The sequence below is a fragment of the Passer domesticus genome, chromosome 3 (genome assembly GCF_036417665.1).
Source record: "Passer domesticus isolate bPasDom1 chromosome 3, bPasDom1.hap1, whole genome shotgun sequence".
Classification (NCBI taxonomy): Eukaryota; Metazoa; Chordata; class Aves; order Passeriformes; family Passeridae; genus Passer; species Passer domesticus.
Genome location: NC_087476.1, coordinates 63,543,791 through 63,563,430, shown reverse-complemented (window position 1 = coordinate 63,563,430; position 19,640 = coordinate 63,543,791). Strand labels below are relative to the sequence as shown.

At 40.6% G+C, this 19,640-nt stretch overlaps 1 protein-coding gene across 1 annotated transcript in view; it reads right to left on the bottom strand.

Moving 5' to 3' along the window:
- TXLNB (taxilin beta) overlaps positions 1-19,640 on the bottom strand; it is a 35,291-nt gene that overhangs the window by 9,327 nt on the left and 6,324 nt on the right. The window contains exons 3-7 of the mRNA XM_064413512.1: positions 18,430-18,521; positions 14,467-14,637; positions 8,723-8,917; positions 7,053-7,172; positions 2,037-2,111 (exon numbers count right to left, since the gene is read on the bottom strand). Of these exons, the coding sequence (XP_064269582.1) occupies positions 2,037-2,111; positions 7,053-7,172; positions 8,723-8,917; positions 14,467-14,637; positions 18,430-18,521 (653 nt within the window). The remainder of the gene's footprint in view (positions 1-2,036; positions 2,112-7,052; positions 7,173-8,722; positions 8,918-14,466; positions 14,638-18,429; positions 18,522-19,640) is intronic.

Sequence of the window (19,640 nt, the reverse complement as noted above, 5' to 3'; positions counted from 1 at the left end):
CAGTTCCTTCCAGCTCAAGGAAGAAGTGGATGTTCATCACCTTCTCTGAAACAGAGTGATATCTCACTGTGAAGGTTATATTATTATGGCTTCTCCCTATTTCACTGACCCAACATCATCTCATAAATTTCCATGCAGCTGTTCCTCTGTTAATCATAGAATCATAGTGTGTTAGAAGGGACCCCAAAGACTGGCAGGGACACCTTCCACTAGACCAGGTTACTCAAAGTCCCATCCAACCTGTCCTGGAACACTTCCAGGGATGGGACATAATATCAATTTATTGCTTTGTGTTGTTTGTATCAAAGAGCTCTTTATGCTCTTTCTGTTCTGCACAACACCTTGCATTACAGCATCTGGTCCATGAGGAAGTCCTTTGGTGCTACCATACTGGAAATAATAAAAATTTTTAAAATAATTTAAATAATGTTATTATTCTCAGTAATTCCAAATGAAGACTGGTATGTAAGTGACAGAGCTCTCACACTTGAGCAACACACTTAACAGCGTATTTCATTTCAGGAAGCAAATTACCTAATTTTTGTCTGCACAAGTCTGTGAGGAGCACACGTATTCTCAATACTTTTACAGACTTGACTGTGTTTTCTAAAAACACCTTTCTGTTTCAAATGTTCTAGTTTTTTATCAATAACTCCAGCTTCATTAAGCTGGCTATGGAGGTCTGCCTGCATTTTTTTTTTCTTCTGGTTGAACATAAAAGTTTAATTAAAACCACTCTGAGAAAACTGGGAGCAGGTTTGCAGTCAGGACAGACTCAGTTGGAGGCCTTGGAGGTTTCATTGCAGAACCTGTCAAACCATTGTCAGCAGCAGTTTATATGATGTTCCTCAGTGTGCCACTGGCTTATCTCAGCCTCTGAAAAAACACACAAAAAACTAAACCCCTCTTAGCATGTTTCCAGGTTATCAGTTTAACACTGAAATTTCTTGATGGCTCAACAGTCATCAGTTAGACCATCTGCAAGGAAAAATCTGGAACAACTGATACTCTCTCTTTTTGATGTCATCTGTTGTTCTCACTCATTGATTCAAGGTCTCACTCAGCTATTCAAGGTGATTATTGTATTGCTCCCAAAGTATAGTATATTCTGCCTATGTCTTGGTTTTACTGCCTTTCACTCCAGTTTAACTCCTGGCGTGATTTTGGCAAGTAATTTTATTTTATTGAAGGTTTCAAATTACAGTTAAGCACTGAAATCCTAGAGACCCCTCTCTATAAGCCCTTAGTAGACAGAATTCCTGTTAAAGTTAATGAAAATGCTGCCTTTACAGCCCAGTTCAGAAAAGCATCTGTGCACAGCAGCTCCAGTTTGGTACACTTGTTTCCTGATATGTATGTACTGCAGTGCTTTGCTGTATAAGAAACCTGCCTGAAGGGTAGTTATGGTGAATAATCAAGGCACACGTGTTGTTCTGTGGTTGAGCACTGTAGATACTCATAAATCAGCACTTTAGAATTATTAGGGTCAGAAGGGACCTTTAAAGATCAAGTGGTCCAATCCTTCTGCCTTAGGCAGGGGCACTTTCCAGTGCAAGGTTGCTTCAAACCCCCTCCACCCAGTTTTGAACACTACCAGACACAGGGCATCTACAGCTTCTCTGGGCAACCTTTTCCAGTGTCTCACCATCCTCACAGCAAAGCATTTCTTCCTTATACATAAAAGAAGTCTCTCCTCTTTCCCTTTAAACCTGTTACCCTTTGTCCTACCACATACCCTGGCAAAAAATCTCTCTCCATCTTTATAAACCTCTTTTAAATACCAAAAATTTGCAAAAAGGGCCTTTTCTTTTCTCTTTAAACTAAACAACCCACATGTCAGAGTATGATTTGCAGTATGGGCATTACCTTACAGTTGGCTTGAAAATAACCTGCCTCCTTTGCAATAGTCTATGGGATGTAGAATGAGGCTAGAAGGAATACACAGAAAGTAGTTTGGGTACTTTACCTGGGATGTGCCTCATGGGTTAAAAACTGGCAAACAAAGGCACACCATGCAATCACCTCTGCTACGTCACCTGTGCCTGTAGGACAGTCTCTTGCTCCTTTAACATTTTGGCCTGGAGCTTCCATTCTGCAGCTTGGTTCAGGAGCTGTGTTTTGGGCAACAGAGAAAAAATTGTTAGGTCCCCAGATTACCAGTTGGAAATCCTCATCTTTCAGCTACTCATGTTACTGTGATAAGGAGTGGTCTAACTTTCAGGTGAATATAGTTAGAGCAGTAAGGCAGACTATTTAGTTTTATCCTGAGACATGGGACAGGCTATTTGCATTCCATAGGCATATTTGAATAGGAGTTCAAAACCTACTTGGAATTAAGTGTGCAGTACAGAGGGCTATAAAAAGTGTGGTATTTAACCTCATCTTCACCAGACTTCTAGAAAATGGTTATGATACCTTCTGGCACATTCATTTCAGCACAGCTCCAGCCAAATTCCTGCTCTGTAGTGAATGGCAAACTTCCTTTCACATTAACAACCATGAGTTAGCATGTGGGGATGGTCACAGTCAGACCTGCATCAAAAAATCTGGGAGTTTTCAGGAACCCAGTGAATAGCAAATGTCATACATTTACTGCTGTCTGTTATCTTTGGGCTCTGTTTGCACTGGCAAGTGGAGAATTCCAGCTCAGGGTGATAAATGTCTCAGGTTAAGTTGGCAGTCCAGGAGGAGCTTGACTGCAGTTTCTTTCCTGATTTCTCCTGGTTAGGTGTGCTTCCCTACTCCAAGGTGTTTGGCAAAATCACATTCTGAAGAGCAGGCTGCAGATAAAACAGGTGGAGGATTGGTCAAGGATGTAGGAATGGTTTGGTCAAGAAGGAGCTGTAGGAATGAGGTTTGCAGAGACCTTTCCTGGCTACAGTTCTGAGTCAGCACTTCCAAAGTACACAGCAATATTTTAGCAATTGGTTTAATCTAAAAGCAGGAAACATTTACCAGGGTGTTAAAGAAATGTCCCTGTTGTCTACCAAACATTTATAAAGTGTTTTATTAGTCAGGCCAAATATATTTTAGAAAAAGAATGCTAATGATAGCTTGAGAAATGAGACACAAAGAAGTTATTTTACCACAGGATTTTGCTCTGTTGGATTAAATTGAACTCTAATTGTACTGTAAATTGTATTTAAAATAGCACAGCTGGGCTCTGAAAATATATTGATAATTAAAAGGACTGCGTACGTCAGTGGATCTTATACTGGAAGTGAAAGGCAAGTAGAAGCACATGCAGAAAATATATTTGATCCCCAGTAAAAACGTTTATTCTAACCATTTTATTGGAAATAACACATGTAAACCATGCAAATACCACCTGGTAAAAGAGCTGAGGATGAACCTTAAAATGCTGACGGTCTCCAGCTATTTGTGGCATAGAGCCTGTCTGAATTAGATTTGCTGTATATATCAACATATGTATATTGGCTCTAGAAAAATATTTCTTCCATCAATTCGGCCCTTTGATTTGCACCCACTGAATTTTTACCATCTAAAATTTCCTAGACAAGAATGATTTACAGCTCAATTATGAAGAAATGATGTGTTGTACTAATTTTATACCTGCTTCTTAATATTTATTTTGAGAATTTAATTTGATGTTTGATTTCATGGAGATAAGTCAAGTTTTTTAATTCAGGTCTTGTTGATTAAAATTTCAAATAGGATATGCCATGGCCAGTAAAAAGAGTTAGCATAGGTTAAATGAGCATCAGTTTTTGCATTTATTTTCTCAAAAAAACCCCAACTAATTTTTAAAAAATCTGGATGAAATCTGATTTTTAAATTTCACCTTTCTTTGATACCTACTTTTTTTAGAGTATCTTTTAGAATTTACAGGGTTTGAATGATTTAATGAAAGTGCTTTGAAAGCCTTCAGAGCTACCCAGTTCCTAGGCCAGTCATTACTTCTAAGGACTGGACTTATATCTGAATTGCTTTAATCTCAGCTAGGGTTACCTCCATACCCAGTGTGACTGGAATAACAAAAAGGTCCCACCTCCTCCACCATGTCTTTGGCCACAGCACAACAGATGGACAGAGAAGGCAAAGAAAAGTTGCTGTTTTTGCCTCTTAATGAAATCCCTCTCTCTTATTGACCCACATAACTTCTGCAGTCAGCAAAATCCAAGCATTAATAAACTCTTCTGTAATGGAAGCAAGCCACAGAGAGGCTTGCTCAAATTAGCACACGTTCTTATGCAGCCTGAGGTCATTTGCAAACACCAAGCTGGGAGAAAATGAATCAGAACTGATACATTTATTAATAGACTATGAAGTGGTAACAAGGAGGCTGAAGTATCAAGAAACGAATAAATATTGCATGTGGTGTTTACAGAGCAGCACTTTAGTGAGGGGTGGTGATGCTACACTCTATTATTAGAGCTATGGTAGCTGCTGGAGGCCCAGACAGTCACAGGGGCTAGCTTAGTGAAAATTAAGCTTCCCTTTTTGCCGTCAGGCTCTGTAAATTCCAATTATGTAGTGCTGACCAGTTGTGGGATGATGATCAAATTGCATCCTTAGGTCAAGCTGTCCCTTTGTGGAAACCACACATTAGGAACCACTGCTGCTTCAATAGGGAATTGCATTATTTGCTGCATATGTAGAGTGAACTGTGCAAGCAATGAGATGACCTTCTTTTGAGGCGTACATGCTCTGCAAGCCAGATCGTCTCTCATTTTCTGAGGTAAAGAGGTTTTGCATAGGGGCAAGGATTCCCCTATGCAAAGAAGTGCATGGGAAGGCATCAAAGTGAGCCTTCAAAGAGTAATCAAATAAATGAAAGCATACAATAATTTTCATTTAAAAACACTTGCAAAATTCTGCAGCAAAGGTCATGCACAGGGATGAGAAAATTCTATGGCGAGAAAGGTTCTGAAAGCTGTTCTAACTTTGCACATTACTGAGCTGGTGAGAGTTATAGCTAAGTGAGAGAACTCCATCAAAAGCACCTTGATTTCATACATACATGTATATACATTACTCCCACAGACACTAGCACAATAGCTGGGTGGGTGGGACTAAGAGCACATCAATAGAATGGAGGTGGGAGCCAAGTGTAGGCCAGCTCTCTGGGTGCTGGGCTACCTGTGACGAATCGTGACATGCCTAATTATGCCTTGACTCATTGCATGGCTTTTGGCCTTAATTTCTGCAGCTAAATCTACCTTGCTTGGAGGTGATGTTAGCCATACATCACCAGCCTACCTCAAGGACAGGATTTTTAAGCATTCATTTGGACAATGGGAAAAGTATTCCTTGTACACTGTGCGTACCATTATACACCCACTGCGTAAAGGTTTTTGGCTTGTTTTCAAACCTGTTATTTCTTACACACAGCAAAGCCCAAAAGAAAATCTTGGGCTCCCAATTATAGACAGTGATGACTTTCAGTGCTTTAAAAGAAATGAAAATACCAAATCTGTGCATACCACTTCTGGATAATACATACAAAGATGTTTTGGCTAAAACAGGGACAGTCAGAGATGACAAGCAGCCCCAAAATTCATGTTCTGAGAGGTGCAGCATGAAAGGTTATTGACACAAGGCTGTATATGCCCGTTTTCCACAGAGACAATGCCTGGTCTTTTATATCTTTTGTTCTGAGTTTTTTTTCTCCCCTCAGTATTTGAAATCTGGTACTCATTAGCAGAACTCCCAGTGACATTAGTAAAGTAAGCTCATATTTGCTTTGCCATTGTAAGTGATTTCTTTGACATCTGGAGATTTCTGGAGTTTAAATCTGCCAAGAATCAATGGTCATTAATGAAATTTTGAGGTTTGGCTTTATGTAGGTTCCAGAGTGAAGGAGAATTAAGTCAGCTGGACTACAAATTGTCATGCAGTGATGTGCAGATTTGCACAGAGAAGCCCCAGCTCGTTTTCACCCTCACTCTTTAGCAGGGAGTAAAACAGAGCAGGAGTGGGTGTTCCAGCTGCAAGATAAGTGCAGAGAAAGAGGATAAATGCTCTTATGGGCTGCTTTTGGTAAGACTACAAGACTTAGAGCCCCATGTTTTCATCTATTTTGAGTATTTCAAGATACCCGTTAGAGCCATGCTTGTGCTAATATATCTGTTTCCAGATATGGGGAAGGGATAAATGTCCTCTCTTGATAGAAACCTCTCATGCTGCTCCCAAGTTAGCTGGAGGACTGGTAAAAACTAAAGCTTTCTTCCAGCTGATGAGAGCCTGTCACTCCCTCTGAGAGCTGCTGCCTCCACGGAGAAGAGGGACTACGTGCCTGCATTGAACTCCGATCCTTTGTAGCTGTGAAAATACCAGGCAGTCTGAGAAAATTATTTTAGTCTGATTGAGTCACAAAATGTGTGAGACTACAGATGGAGGAGTGTCCTCCTTCCATCCCAGCTGTGCCTGCAGAAGACACCCCTCCTGCTTTTCCCTGTCCCCCTGCTAGAGATGTCCCCGCTTCCAGAAAGGGAGGAAGAGCAGACAAAGCTGATAAATGGATCCAGACCCTGCCTGCCTGAAAGAGGCACTGGAAAACCAGTACAGGGAGGGAAACAGTGAAGTGGAGGCTTTGTAAGAGCAAGTGGCTCCTGTGGATTCCTCCATGGCAGAAGTGGATCCATGGCAGGATGCCTGAGGAGCCTGGAAACTGGGGTTATAGCAGCCTTCAGCCATTTCACTTCAATCCCACATTCTTGGGCTCCTCTCTGATGGCTTAGATGTGTGCATTCATTGTGTGGGGAGATGGAGTACCAAGTACCAGAGACAACTGAAAATCAATGGCATCACCTGACCCAACATCACGATGCACCCACTGCACAGTAACAGTGAGTTAGCTGAAACAGTCTGGGCTCTAACCCACTGCTCTGCACCATGCCTCTAAATCTGTAAATGCCAATGAAAGCAGTCTTTCAGAGGCTGTTCCTTTGCACTGAACACTGACGGTAGGCAAAAAAACTTCTCTGCTACTGTACACCAGATTGGACCTGAATATATTAGTGAAATAGCAGGCAGGGCTTGTTTTGGCCTAAAGCTAGATAAGAGACAGACAAATTAGGATAGGTACATACATATTCCTTCTCTTTCTGGTGTCGCTCTTCGGCTTCCTTCATCATTTCCTGAGACTGTTCCAACTTGGCATCCACCAGTTTCTGTTGAAGTTCTCTGTGCTTAAATATTTTGTCAAGGTGCTGGAAAAAAAAAAAATCTGCTGAATGTGCAGGTTTAATTATCTACATAGATGTTCATGCTTGAACATGTACAGCTATTTACTGGAACATTTAAAAGACAAAATCATTGCAAAACAAGAAGACATTCCTATTGCAATTACTAAAAAGTTACAGTTCTGAAAACAATAAAATGTTAACAATAAAAATGAATTAGCATGGGAAGGGAAGCTGGTGTACATTATCAATTTTGATTTATTGGAAGGGAAAAAAAAGCCTTAGTATCTTTGCCAGTTCTAAGATCTATATATGCGGTCATCAGTACAATCTAGTATGACTGAAGATCAAATAATTGCTCATCAATAATAAATATGCTAGGGACACACTTTTTTAGCTGTTAAATGGCTAATGGATCTAAGCCACAGTGTGGAAGATGGTGTAGACACATTGCACCTACTTGGGACCACATGCACAGGCCATGGCATCCTCTGTGTAAGTACAAGCCCTGCACATCCCCTTTGGTCTGGACAAATCTGCGTAATGGAGGGCCTGGGTGACAGGGCATGAGTGGGGATCTGGAGCTAAGACCAAACAAACCAGAGGCCTCCTCTAGCCTGTAAAATGTCTGCCTCCATGGTGACTTTCAGGAGATAAATGTTGCTGATAGCCTTCTTCACTCTTAATTCACTTAGATAAAATGCATAGGAGCAATTATTCTGTGTGTGTCCCTCTGGTTTACATTTTCTTCTCATAGACACCACAAGAAAGGAATGTACATTTCCTTAATTCAGTATAGGAATTCATACATGATTCAACAGATTTGGAAAAGCAGGTATTGTATCAGTCATTCCAGATTGTAAAGATAGATAACTTATGTTTTATTCAGTATGATAATATTGTCTGATTGCACTGAGGCTCACAGTAAATGTATTTAGAAACTATAAAAAGACCCATTGTGATATTTGTTGATGTTTGCCATATAATAAAAAAAAAGGTAGTTTGGGATTTTACTGGAGGATTTTTTCTGGTGTCAAAATTAAAAAAAAAAAAAGAATCTATTTAAACTCAAAGGGTCTACTTTGTCTGTCATCCTAATTTTCTGCTTTTGGGAAAGGGTCAAATAGTTTACATCAGAGCCCTTCTCAGCAACCTGCTTCTGGAGGGAACAAAATATATTTGTTGTCACCTGCAGAACAGGCTGCCTAAAGGAAAGGGAGATGGGATGTACCCAGAGGGAACTTTGTGGGAAGGAGGAAAGGGATGCTGGGGGAGGTCCCCAGGGATTTGGGGGAGCTATGATGGGGTTGGGCCAGCTCAGCAGTCAGCTGGCACAGCTTGGGTGCCTCAGCCCCTCTCCCCACCGCGGCAAGGCTGCTGTGGCTGTCCATCACAGTTCCATACTGCAGAGAGCAGAGGGCTTGCTGCAGGCACGGTGCTGCTCAGGGGGCAAAGCATGGTGGGGGCTACCCTGTGAGACAGCCGAAGGATGGCCAGGCTGCTGGCAGTGCCTCCTGCTTGCCCTGGGACTGCCGGGTGTGCTGCCCGTCCCAGCCAGCAGCCAGGGCACTGCTCACCTCTTCCCGCAGCTCATACTGGTCAATGATGCTCTTCAGCTTCTCTGCCAGCTCCGTGTTCTCCTGGCAGAGCTTCATGTTCCTCTCACTCTGCTGCTCAATCTGAGCCTGGATTTCACTCAGTGTGCCCTGGAAGTGATTAGTTATTTCTTTTCTCTTCTCATCTTCCTCCCGTGCCCGCTGGATTGTTTCCTCCTGTTGTTAAATGGGAGAGAACACAGTAAGTGAGAGGCATAATAAGCAGTTCCAGAAAAATACTGTTTCAGAGTAGCATAAGGCTTCCCTTTGAAGGATTATACGTGTTTGCATTCCTCTTTGGAGATTTTCTTGCTTTCATCTGCTCCAGCATTAGGCAAGATTCTAAATTTACAGAGCCAATTACACAGTGGCCTTGAAAAAATTTAGGGAACTAAGAATTTGCATTTATAAAGATGGATGTAGAGCAGAGCTTCAGGTCAAAGCAAGCCTGAAGGAGAAGACATACATGAATGACTTGATTCATGATACTGCATCACACCTTTTTCTTTGGAAAAAGATATTTAGTGGAAACAGTCAAAAGCTCTTTTATCAAAATTCTCGTTGACTGAATTTAAGGAACAAGGAATCTTCATATCAAATTCATGGCCCTTAGGATTTAAATTTTCAAGAGAAATCCATCACTTGCTGAAGAGTCCCTTCCAATTCCTCAATTTCCTTCCCTGAGTTTTTAACTGACATAAACATTTGCACTAATTTACTAGCTAGTGAATTCAATGAAAGCTTTTAAGCTGTTTCCTACAGAATTAAAGCAGACATCCAGATTTAATTTTTTCCCTATTATTGAACTTCTGTTTTAGATTTGTTTAAATAAAAGACAATGCAGAAAGGATCTGGATTCATTGCTTTGGATCCAGTAATGCAGACTATTTTTATTCCTTCCTCATTTTCTTCCAGGGCAGCCTGCCCTTCTGGGGAAGGTAATCCTGATATAGAATTGCTAGACCATATCTGCTGTAGTTACAAATCAGGCCAGGACCATGTTAAAAACTCACTCCACAGCATGCAAATGGCATACTCTAATAAGGTTTCAACTATCATAGTAATTTGCATAAAAATCTCTGGTAACACTGCATATGGATATTTTCTATAAATATATTTGAATAAAGCCTTAGCTGACTCTAATAAGGTATAATTTGTATCATGAATGTGACACAGCAGGCGTTGATTTGGGCCCTGCTCATAAAGAAAGGTGAATACCAAACAACCCAATTTCTGCTTTGCATGCACAACACGAGCCTGATCTAGGACAGCTGCTGTTCAAGGTAGGGCATGTTTGTCCTTTCACTGTCCGGGGAGCGATAGGGATGCCAACACCTTGGATGATGGGAGGAAAGCAATGAAGCCATTAATAACACCCTGGTGCACAGAAATTAATAATACCCTGGTGCACAGAGCCCTGCTGTGCTCTGCAGTTCACACAAGAACCTGTGTGTGTATTCATAAAGAGTAATACAAAGTGTGAACCCAGAAGGACTCTCTCTCCTAATAGGAAGGAAAAATTTCATGTAGAACTGGGCAAATGACTTGGGGGTTTTGGTCTCCGTTCAGTATCTGGCTTGGAAATTGGACTTACAGAAAATTTGCATCAAGATGAAAGAGAAGCTCTCCAATTTTTCTTTTCTCAGTTGGTGAGAATGATTTTGAAACATTTTGCTTAACCAGCAATAGAGCTGTTTGTAGGTATTTTTTGTTTAAATTCTTTTAGCAGAAGAATGACCTTCCAAAATAGAGTTAAAAAATGCTGCTCAGAAGACGTCTTAGATCCATTGCTTTAGCATTCCCGAAAGGAAACATTTAATTTTATTTTGAAAGGGCATGTTTACAAACAATGTCATCATTTTTATTTTTATTTGAAACTTTTTCCAAATTTGACTTGAATTCCTAGGTAGTTTAGACTAAGTCAGAATTCAATTTTATCTCTAATACACTGTTTAAAAAACTCCTCATGCCTTTTAGTTCTCCATTACATAGGTGCAGCCCTGAGCAGGCAGAAGAGGGCAGGTGCTTCACTTCCAGAAGTCAGAGTGAGAAATTGAACTTGCATGTCTGAAGTTGTCTTGCTGTGGCTTCAAAACATCTTTCCTCAAAAACATTTTATTGTTATAATGCAGGTAGCCTTATAATGTGTCACTACTGTGATTAAAGCTCTCCGGAGTAATAAGTCCATATGAATATAAACCAAGAAAGGTGGATTGTGCATATGTCATACCAAACAGTTCTGTTACAAAGTGAAACGAGACATCCTGAGACTACCAATCATGCAAATGTAAAAAACCCAACTCTCTGCATACATCTTACTCAGAAGATCTTATTTCCTGCTCTTCCAAGGTAGAAAAATGATACAATACAGAGCACAGAGCACAATATAAAGATTCATGGTTAAAGACACTGAGCCAGCCAGCATTTATTTGCACGATGTAGGATTTCTCTGTATCTGTTCTGCTTTGGAGAAAAATATACTTGAGAAGGATATTTGCTTGGGGATGGGAGCTGGTATGTGTCCTGGGGAGCTCTTCAGAGGCCCTCATTTGTTAAATCCTCGAGATCCCAGTCACAGATTAAGGGGAACTGGCTGAGCAGAAGGACAACATTGTGGCTACAACACTGAGTAGAGCCCAGCCATAAACTCTTGTTCTCTTTTCTCTGCCCTTTCTGAACCTTTGCACTCCCTGTTTACCCTTTCAAATATATGTTCTTGTCCTAGTGCAGTACTGCTTTTGCTCTCATGTTTTGCTGCCAAGAATGTAAGATTGCTTTGAGTAAAACCTTGTTAAAATTAAGACAGGATATTTTGCAGTTTGGGATTTAGCACAGGAATATGAGATCATTTGTGAACAGAAGAGTATGATTGATACTGGAGTTGTTCTCGTGCCTCTCTGGGGCAGTTCCAGAAGACTATTGGTCTGCTGAAGCCATATCAGCCAAGATGATATGAGCGAGGAATCCTTTTTTCAATGAGCCGTGCTCTTCATTCCCAGGCACCACGGTCTCAGCCAGTTTGGAGCTGAGCCCATAACTAAAGCTGTTTACTTTTGTGACAGCATTAAGCAATGACTTTCATTTGTATGAAAGTCATTGCTTAATGCCTGGTGGCAGGGAGGACGAGGGACCTGAGATGTTCATGTCACTACAAGATGCTAAGTAGCTACCAAACTGTCAGATAATTGGCAGAACATGAACTCCATGCAGAGAAATGAGTTGCTGTTTCTCTTAGCAGAGCTGCTCTTTATTGCAGTGGGAACACATTCCACTATTTCACAAACCTTTATTCTGCTTTTCTTGGAGGGAGAGTTAAACATCTGTGTAACTGCAAGGAAATAATCAGAGTAGCTGGACTGTATGTAAGCGAGAATTTGAGACTGGTATCCAACACTAAAAAGAAATTTTTCTTCTCTGATCTGCCCTGTGAATTTTCAATGCAGCTTTGCATTGCATATTCATCACCACTTGGCTGCACAGTTCTGCAGTTAATGGGAATTCCACACACCAGATGAGTGAAGATGACATTTACATGACATGATGTGCATATAATGTACCACATGGTAAGTCAGAGGGGGTTTCTGATCTGGACAGGCCAGCTTCCTCCTTTGCTATTGAAATGACACAATCTCCTAGCTTCTATTTTCCACGTTTGAAACATAATCAAACTGCTAATCCCAAGTACTAAAAAATTATGACTCTCTGTCCTGCCAAAACCAAAATAAAAATATTTAAGCAGAAGATTTTAAAAATACCATTTGATGGATTTTCTGGTTTTGGGCCCTCTCAGTACAGTCACAAGTGAAAGAAAATTGCACTCATATAAATAGAACATGAGTTTCTGGACATTCACAGATTTCCAGGAGCTAAAGCATAAAGGCATATATTCCAAGAACTATGCTAAAATTCTTAGAGAGACAAAACTGAATAAAGATAATGAATGTCTTTGTTTCTTCCTTTATTTCTCATGCAATCTGCAAGTGTATTTTGTCTTACTGTCTTATTTAATTTTGTTTTTTTTTTTTACACTGATAGCATGAGAACCAGAGGAAAGATAGTATTCTGGGTTTCTTAAAAGGTCTCCCAATTTTTAGAAAGAAGTGATGAAAATTTGAACATTTCTTCCTAATACCAGATCACCTCAGGCATATTCCCTGGCTCAGCTAGCAAGGATACACAATAAAAATAAGAACTGATCCTGAAGTTTATAGGTTAATTTAGAGAACTTAGTCACAAAGTAAAGTAGTCCAAGAGGTAAAAATATGTTGAAAAGAGACTTTCCTAATTGTAAAGATGAAATGTGTAAGGAAGTATTTATATTCAAAGAGAATGGAAAAATCATGCTCTTTCTTAGGAAGATTAATAAGCATAACGTAGCTGGGAAACTGTATGAGGAAATCAACAAAATTTGTTCCAAATGTTTTCCAAATAGGATTAGTTGCCCCAGTCTTCACTGATTTGTTCCACTGATATGATTTGCTTAGGAATATCAGTTAAGTCTATGCAAAGCACTGTACACTGTATCCTTAATTCACTTTAAATCTGGCTTGTATTTCTTTTGAAAGATTTTATCCACAGGTGGCCTGGTAAATCACTGTGGATCAATATTGAGGAATAGCTCAGGTCTAATACAAATGACAGGTACAAATTTAATTTTCACTACCAGTTCTGCATGACTATAACTGAGCACTGAGAGATTTGCTTCTAGATTCCCTATGTGTTAAACTGCTTTTATCCTTCTGCTAGGACATACACTAGTTTGAGTGTATGTGTGACTATTCCCTCTCCCAGCTGTATTCTTAACAGCACACAATGAAAGTCAGAGCAAGACCCTGAAGGCCCACTCCTGAGCCAGTGGAAATGAATGAAAATGCATTACCAGTAATAGAGGTTATATCAGGTGGAATTCTTGCTGCTGACAATTCCTATGTGTAATTCTATGCATAACTATATCCCCGTAAAGAACGGGCTTGAATAGATCAAAGCAGAGGCCTTTTGTATACTAATACCAACACTATCACTAACATTCAGCACTCAGAAAAAAAAGGATGATCACAACAGAAATATTCTTCTTGAACATACTTTTTTCCAAGGAGCATAATCATATTATAAATTACACATTTAAGTGGCGTGATGCACCAAGCAATTGGCAGACATGGTGTATGGATCCCAGCATTTTGATACTCCCGAAAATTTTCTCTTTTAACTGATTCTCATAATCCAAACAACTTCCACAAATAATGTTGGCATTTTTTCTGTCTTGACATTTGGTGTCTTTAGGCAAATGTCCTGATTGACTGACCCTCACACATCACTTGAAAAAGTGCAAGTGCTTGAATTACATCAAAACACCCACCAGCCTCCTGTGAGTCCACTGGAGCAAAGCTGGTGTTCCTGTGGTTCTGTCCATGCATGTGCACTTGATCTGCACTCTGAGGGACGTGGTCTGTTAGCCTCACTACTCTGCAGTGAGCTCCCTAATAATGCAAGGAGGGCTTAGAGCTAGTGTGGGCAAACCCAGTGTCCAAAAGTGCTGGGATATTTTCAAATGAGAAATAAAGGGGTCTTGGTGTAAACGGACCTCAAGATCAGAGTGTATATATAATTATTATATATTGCATGTGCAGATGCAAAAATTCCTCTGATTTGGTACTAGAGGGAGATGGCAAGGTGTCAACATCATCTGTCCCCTCACTTCTGGGTGCTGTGATGAGGCTCCCACTCACCTTGAGGTTCTTGTTGTGCCTCTGGAGCTCCCGGCACAGGCTCTCGAGCTTGCTGCGGGCAAGGATGGCTCGGCTGTGCTCACTCTGCAGCTGGTCCTTCTCCTTGGTGACCTGGGCCTGTCTCTTCTGTAGATACTTTAGCTTTTTCTGCTCAGCACGATGTTCTTCAAGCTGGGCAAAACAGGGATTAAAACAGGGAAACATTGATTAAAATGAAACAAAGAGGGATAGAAAAGAATAGAAAATGAGCTCTTTTGGTTTGGGGAAAGACTTCACATTTTCTTACCCTCTTAAGAAATCTTTTCTATTTATCATCTCTAATGTGATAGGAGAGAAGAACCTGGAGATTCCCAAGCCTGCTTGGTGCAACAGTCCCAAGTGTGCTGTACTGTGGGTGAACATAATTTTTAACATTCTTACATCACCATTTTAGCTCTTCCTTCTTCGGTTTGAATTTCTTTGAAGGACATCTATGAGGTTTTTATTTTTGTTTCTACATTTGGAACTAGAGGAGTCTAGTGTCTACTACTAGAGAGTAGGGCTTTATGTGGTGAGATTTCTCCAGATCATGAGGTGATACAGTAGTTGTTAATCCTATTTTATTTTTCCTGAAAAAGAAGCAGTTTCCTAAATATCCGGGAACCCGCTGGACAAAACAACAGAAGAGGTGCTGGAGACCAGGAACGCTGTTCATGTGGGGGCTTTTTTGCTGATGGAGGAGAATTCTCTTCAGAGAAGGGTTTCCCAAAGTGACATGTGCCAGATTCCTCTGGCTGACAGGACCATGTGAGAGCATCTGTCAATTGTGTTTCTGAAGGTCCTGTCATCAGTGAGGGTGGGTCATGGCACATCAAACCTCTTTTGGGCTCTTTGTCTCTGTATAATTCCTGCAGGAAACACAGACAGTCCCTGATGTTCCCTTGGGAGCCTGCTGTTCTGTGGGTGCATGACTCCTGCCTTCCCTAGAAGGCTGGTAGGGAGTGGAGTGTATTTAGAGGGGGCAAAGAGGACCAGCAACACAACTGATAATAGTAACCCCTGCACAGTCTTGTTGTTTCTTTTGATGCGTGTCCATCACTGGATGTTTCGAAAAAAATTCCTGTACTGTAAATTAACACCCTAACAATAAGGTCAAAGAAGTCTTTCACCTCTGAAGCTTTTAATGATTTCACCTTCTGTTCCAACACACAATAACCCTCCTCACTGTATCACAGATGTGCATACATTGCAAGGTATTTCTGAAACCCAGATGTTTTCTGATCGAAAAATGGTAGCACATGAGCTTAAACATGCAAACCTTAATAATAACAGTTGCTGTTAGGACTACACTATCTAATAATATGTTACCACTTGTACTAATTAACCCCAGTATGACTGGGAAAGTCCGTGAGCACTGGGGAATGATGTGCAGCTCAAACAAGACAGTCAACAGCATAATGTTTTACATTTTCATCTGTTTTCTGCAGATGTTCAGTAATTTATGCTTACAGTTGAGAGGTCTATGCATTGTTAATCAAATCACAGCTAAGTGTACCACAAAACAATGCTCTCACCGACTTGGAGTATATTTACAGTTTATGTCCAACTTTTAACAGGTATATTGTCTACTTTTGCTCCTGTACATCACAATATGGGTTTTTGTATCTAATCAAGTTGCACTAGCTGAAATAATTTTTTAGTACTGTAGGAAAAAAAAATTATTTTCTGTACTTAAGGCTGAGATCTTTTTTCTTCATAAGTTTGTTTTTGTCCCCTTCCCCTTTATGCTGAAAAACAGAGAAAGTGTTCTTTCTTTTTGCTCTGCATTTTGCATGCACAGCCTGTGCTCAATGGATAATGATTTATCCAAATCTCATGATTCACTCAACCTGTGCTTGAGATAGAGGGCTCAGAATAAAGTTCGTCTTAATCATGATATGAAAAGACTTCCATGCATTTTTTGCCTTTTTTATCCTCCATTAATATTACTTGCACTAGAAACTTATATCTCAAATTTCTCAGGAATATATAAGACACAGTGTTACTTTTGCAATGAAAAGGGGAATTTACTGATAAATAGGAATGCTGAAAGGGTCCCAAATCATAAATTTTTAGAATAATCATTTAAATAGAAGCTAAAATTAACTGCAAATAGGAGCAATTTTGATTTTTGAAAGCTGTCCTAGAGAAATAAACAGTCAATTTAAGAAAAAAGTTTTATCTTGATCGCACTGCAGACAATGTCAGAGCTCATATTTATTTTTTAGCGTATTGCTCTTGCACCCAGCACTTGTGAGACTTGCAGGACACCTGAAAATAATCCAGTTATAAACAATTCTGCAACATCTGTTTGTAAGCAAATCTGTTGTAAACCATAGTCTGCTTTGCTAACCCAACACACCAGATTATTTGCTGGATAGTGAATGAAATGTTCTCTGCTGGCGACTAGTGTGGCAGAGCTTGTGCCCAAATGGCTGTGCCATCCCACTTCCCCATCCCTGCTGGTACAGCTTCTACCTTCACCAGCCCATGCTCCAGCCTGCAGTGTACCCACAGTCGTACAGACTGTGCCAGAGCACGGGCTGGCAGGGACATAACATTGCTGGGTGGCCTCTTCAGCTACAGCCTGCCCCAACACTACTTGAAGCAGGGGAAGCCACTGCCAAGCACCCAGTTCCATGGAGGGGAAGCCACTGCCAAGCACGCAGCTCCATCACATCACCTTCCCCTGAGCTGTGCTGCAACAAGTGTTCGTGTCACCACACGGCTCACCAGAGCAGGGAGCTGATCTGGCTGGAAAACAACTCAGCAAAAGCAAGATGTGATCTGAAGTGTGTGATGGGGATGGACAAGAGGGAGCAGGGAGAGCGGTCACAGCTACAGCCAACTGCTGACAAGCCATTAATCACCACATGCCCCTCAGCCGCTTGGAGTGAGCAGGGTAAGGCTGTCTCCCACAAGGTTTTTGTTGTATTTAAGGAATGATTTATTTCAGTGACATTGCACAGTATGTCAGAAACAAGTGTTCAGTACTTTTGTTTCAGCACTTTCTCCTGCATGGGCTACTGGCAATACAGCCCCTCTTTTATACAGTGCTGCAATGCCATTTGAATGCAGTGGAGAGTACTTTGTAGAGAAAGAAGAGCCATTTCAGTTAATCTGTGAGCATGAAGTCCCTTTAAGCATGAGATAAACTATGAACAGCTTGAACCCAATTTATGAAATCAGAGGATTTTACATGGAAAGCTAAATTTCACTTCACACTCTGAAGAGACATGGACACATCTGTGCATAAAACCAATTAAAAATCAATGTTCTGCTTTGCACATTTTTCAGCACTCCACAAAGCGTAAAATGCTGCAGCCTTGTCATTTGGAAGATTTCCACAGCTTATGGTCATACAGTCTTTTGACTACAAATGAAAATATCCCTTCATCTGAAAATAACCCATCTTAAGTGTGGAAGGAACAGTCAGGTAGGTGGCATTGTTACAGGAGTGACATTATGGTGGTAGGGGCTTTGACTCTTCATTTCATTGTGCTGTGGCTTCTCTTACAATTAGTCTCAGTTGTCTATTATCTGCTTCCTAATACAGGAAGCTTTATACTAAATCTTGTATTATTTTCATTTTGATGAAATCACCAATGCATAATTTAAAGCAATACCTACAACAGAAACATGCAAAACTCCTGGCAGGAGGTGAAGGCAGGAGCCTAGACACCAGTCTCCACTATGGGTCAGTTTGATAGATTTGCCTTTAAGTACAAATATTCTGCCTCATCAACTTTCTGTCCCAAATCTTTTTTTCCTCACTTTTTACTTTTTTTGTCTTTTTTACCCATAATTATCTGTCCATGTATTTGGATTCACTTATCAGGACAGACACTACTGGTATGTGAGGTTTGACCATGCTGCATGTCATGTATTTTTTTATACCTTCTTGTGCAGGCAGTTTGTACAGAAAAGAGCCAACATTTTACTCACCAGCTCAGCATACTTCTTAAACAACAGGTCCAGCTTCTCTTCTGGAGTATTCAGCTTATTCAAACTTTGCATCAGTAAGGTGGCTTCTTTTCCTTAGAAAAAGAGGAAACAGAGATTTGATGCTAGAGATAGTTTGTAGTTGATGTACTGTTATAAAATTGATTGTTTGATGCATGGGTCTGTAAAAACACAGGGTGAAATGAGGCATTTTGGAAAGAAAGGAATAATTTTTACTGTAAATTTCTGAGTTTTTCTTTGCCTTATAAGAATAAACACGCTAGGACTTTCCTCCACTTCAGATCTCAGTAATGGGCTTTTTTCTAACAAAATCATTGTCTGTGAAATGATTTTGTCCTGTGTAATCTGATTTTCATTCAATGTCTTTGCAAGATGATTAGGTCAGACACATGGCACATTTGACTGAAATAGGACTGAAAGGCCCTGGACACCAAAAGTTCAGGAAAAGCTCTCTTTGCAAGTAAACGTGGATCAAGTCTGGTGTATTCAGCTCCTTTGCTGATAGACCCACACAAGACATCAAGAATATTAATTCAGATGTAGAGACTATGGTGTGGAAGTAAACAATCAGAGAGTGGTAGGTGCTGCCAGCCAGGTCTGGGCTACGTGATGCTCGTGTAAATCAGTTCCCTGACTTGGTGGAGAAAGCTTGTATTCCAGAGAGAGTCTAATAACTCCCTGGGTGTGCAAAGCTAAATCACTGGACAGCCATTTAGGTATTGCTTCTCCTCTGATACCTCTTGGTTTTCATTTCAGCCCCAGGTATGAGCTGCAGTGCTTGTTCATCAAATACAAAGTATCCCTGACATCCCTGGAGATAAGGTTGCCTGTGGTCCCAGGGGCTTGGACATGCTTTTCCAAATATTCCTCCCTCCTGAGACTATAATACAAAATCTGCTTTCGGCTTTGGGCTGGACATTTTCTATGTTTTTAATTCTAGTGCAGTACAGCCTCTGGAGAAAATCCTTTATGTCACACTAAATTCTCTCTACAGCATCAGCATAAATAAGTGGAAGTGAGCTAAAATCAAATCCTGGTGTGAGCTGTCACAAGGGCAGATGGAGAACTGTGTGTTGGTAAGGTTTTCACTGAGCTTGCTGAGGTACCAGTAACAGCACCAAAGCCAAGGCAGTAGAAACTGAGGAATTTTCTTCTGGACATTCAAGAATTTTTGAGGAAGAAAATCCATTCCA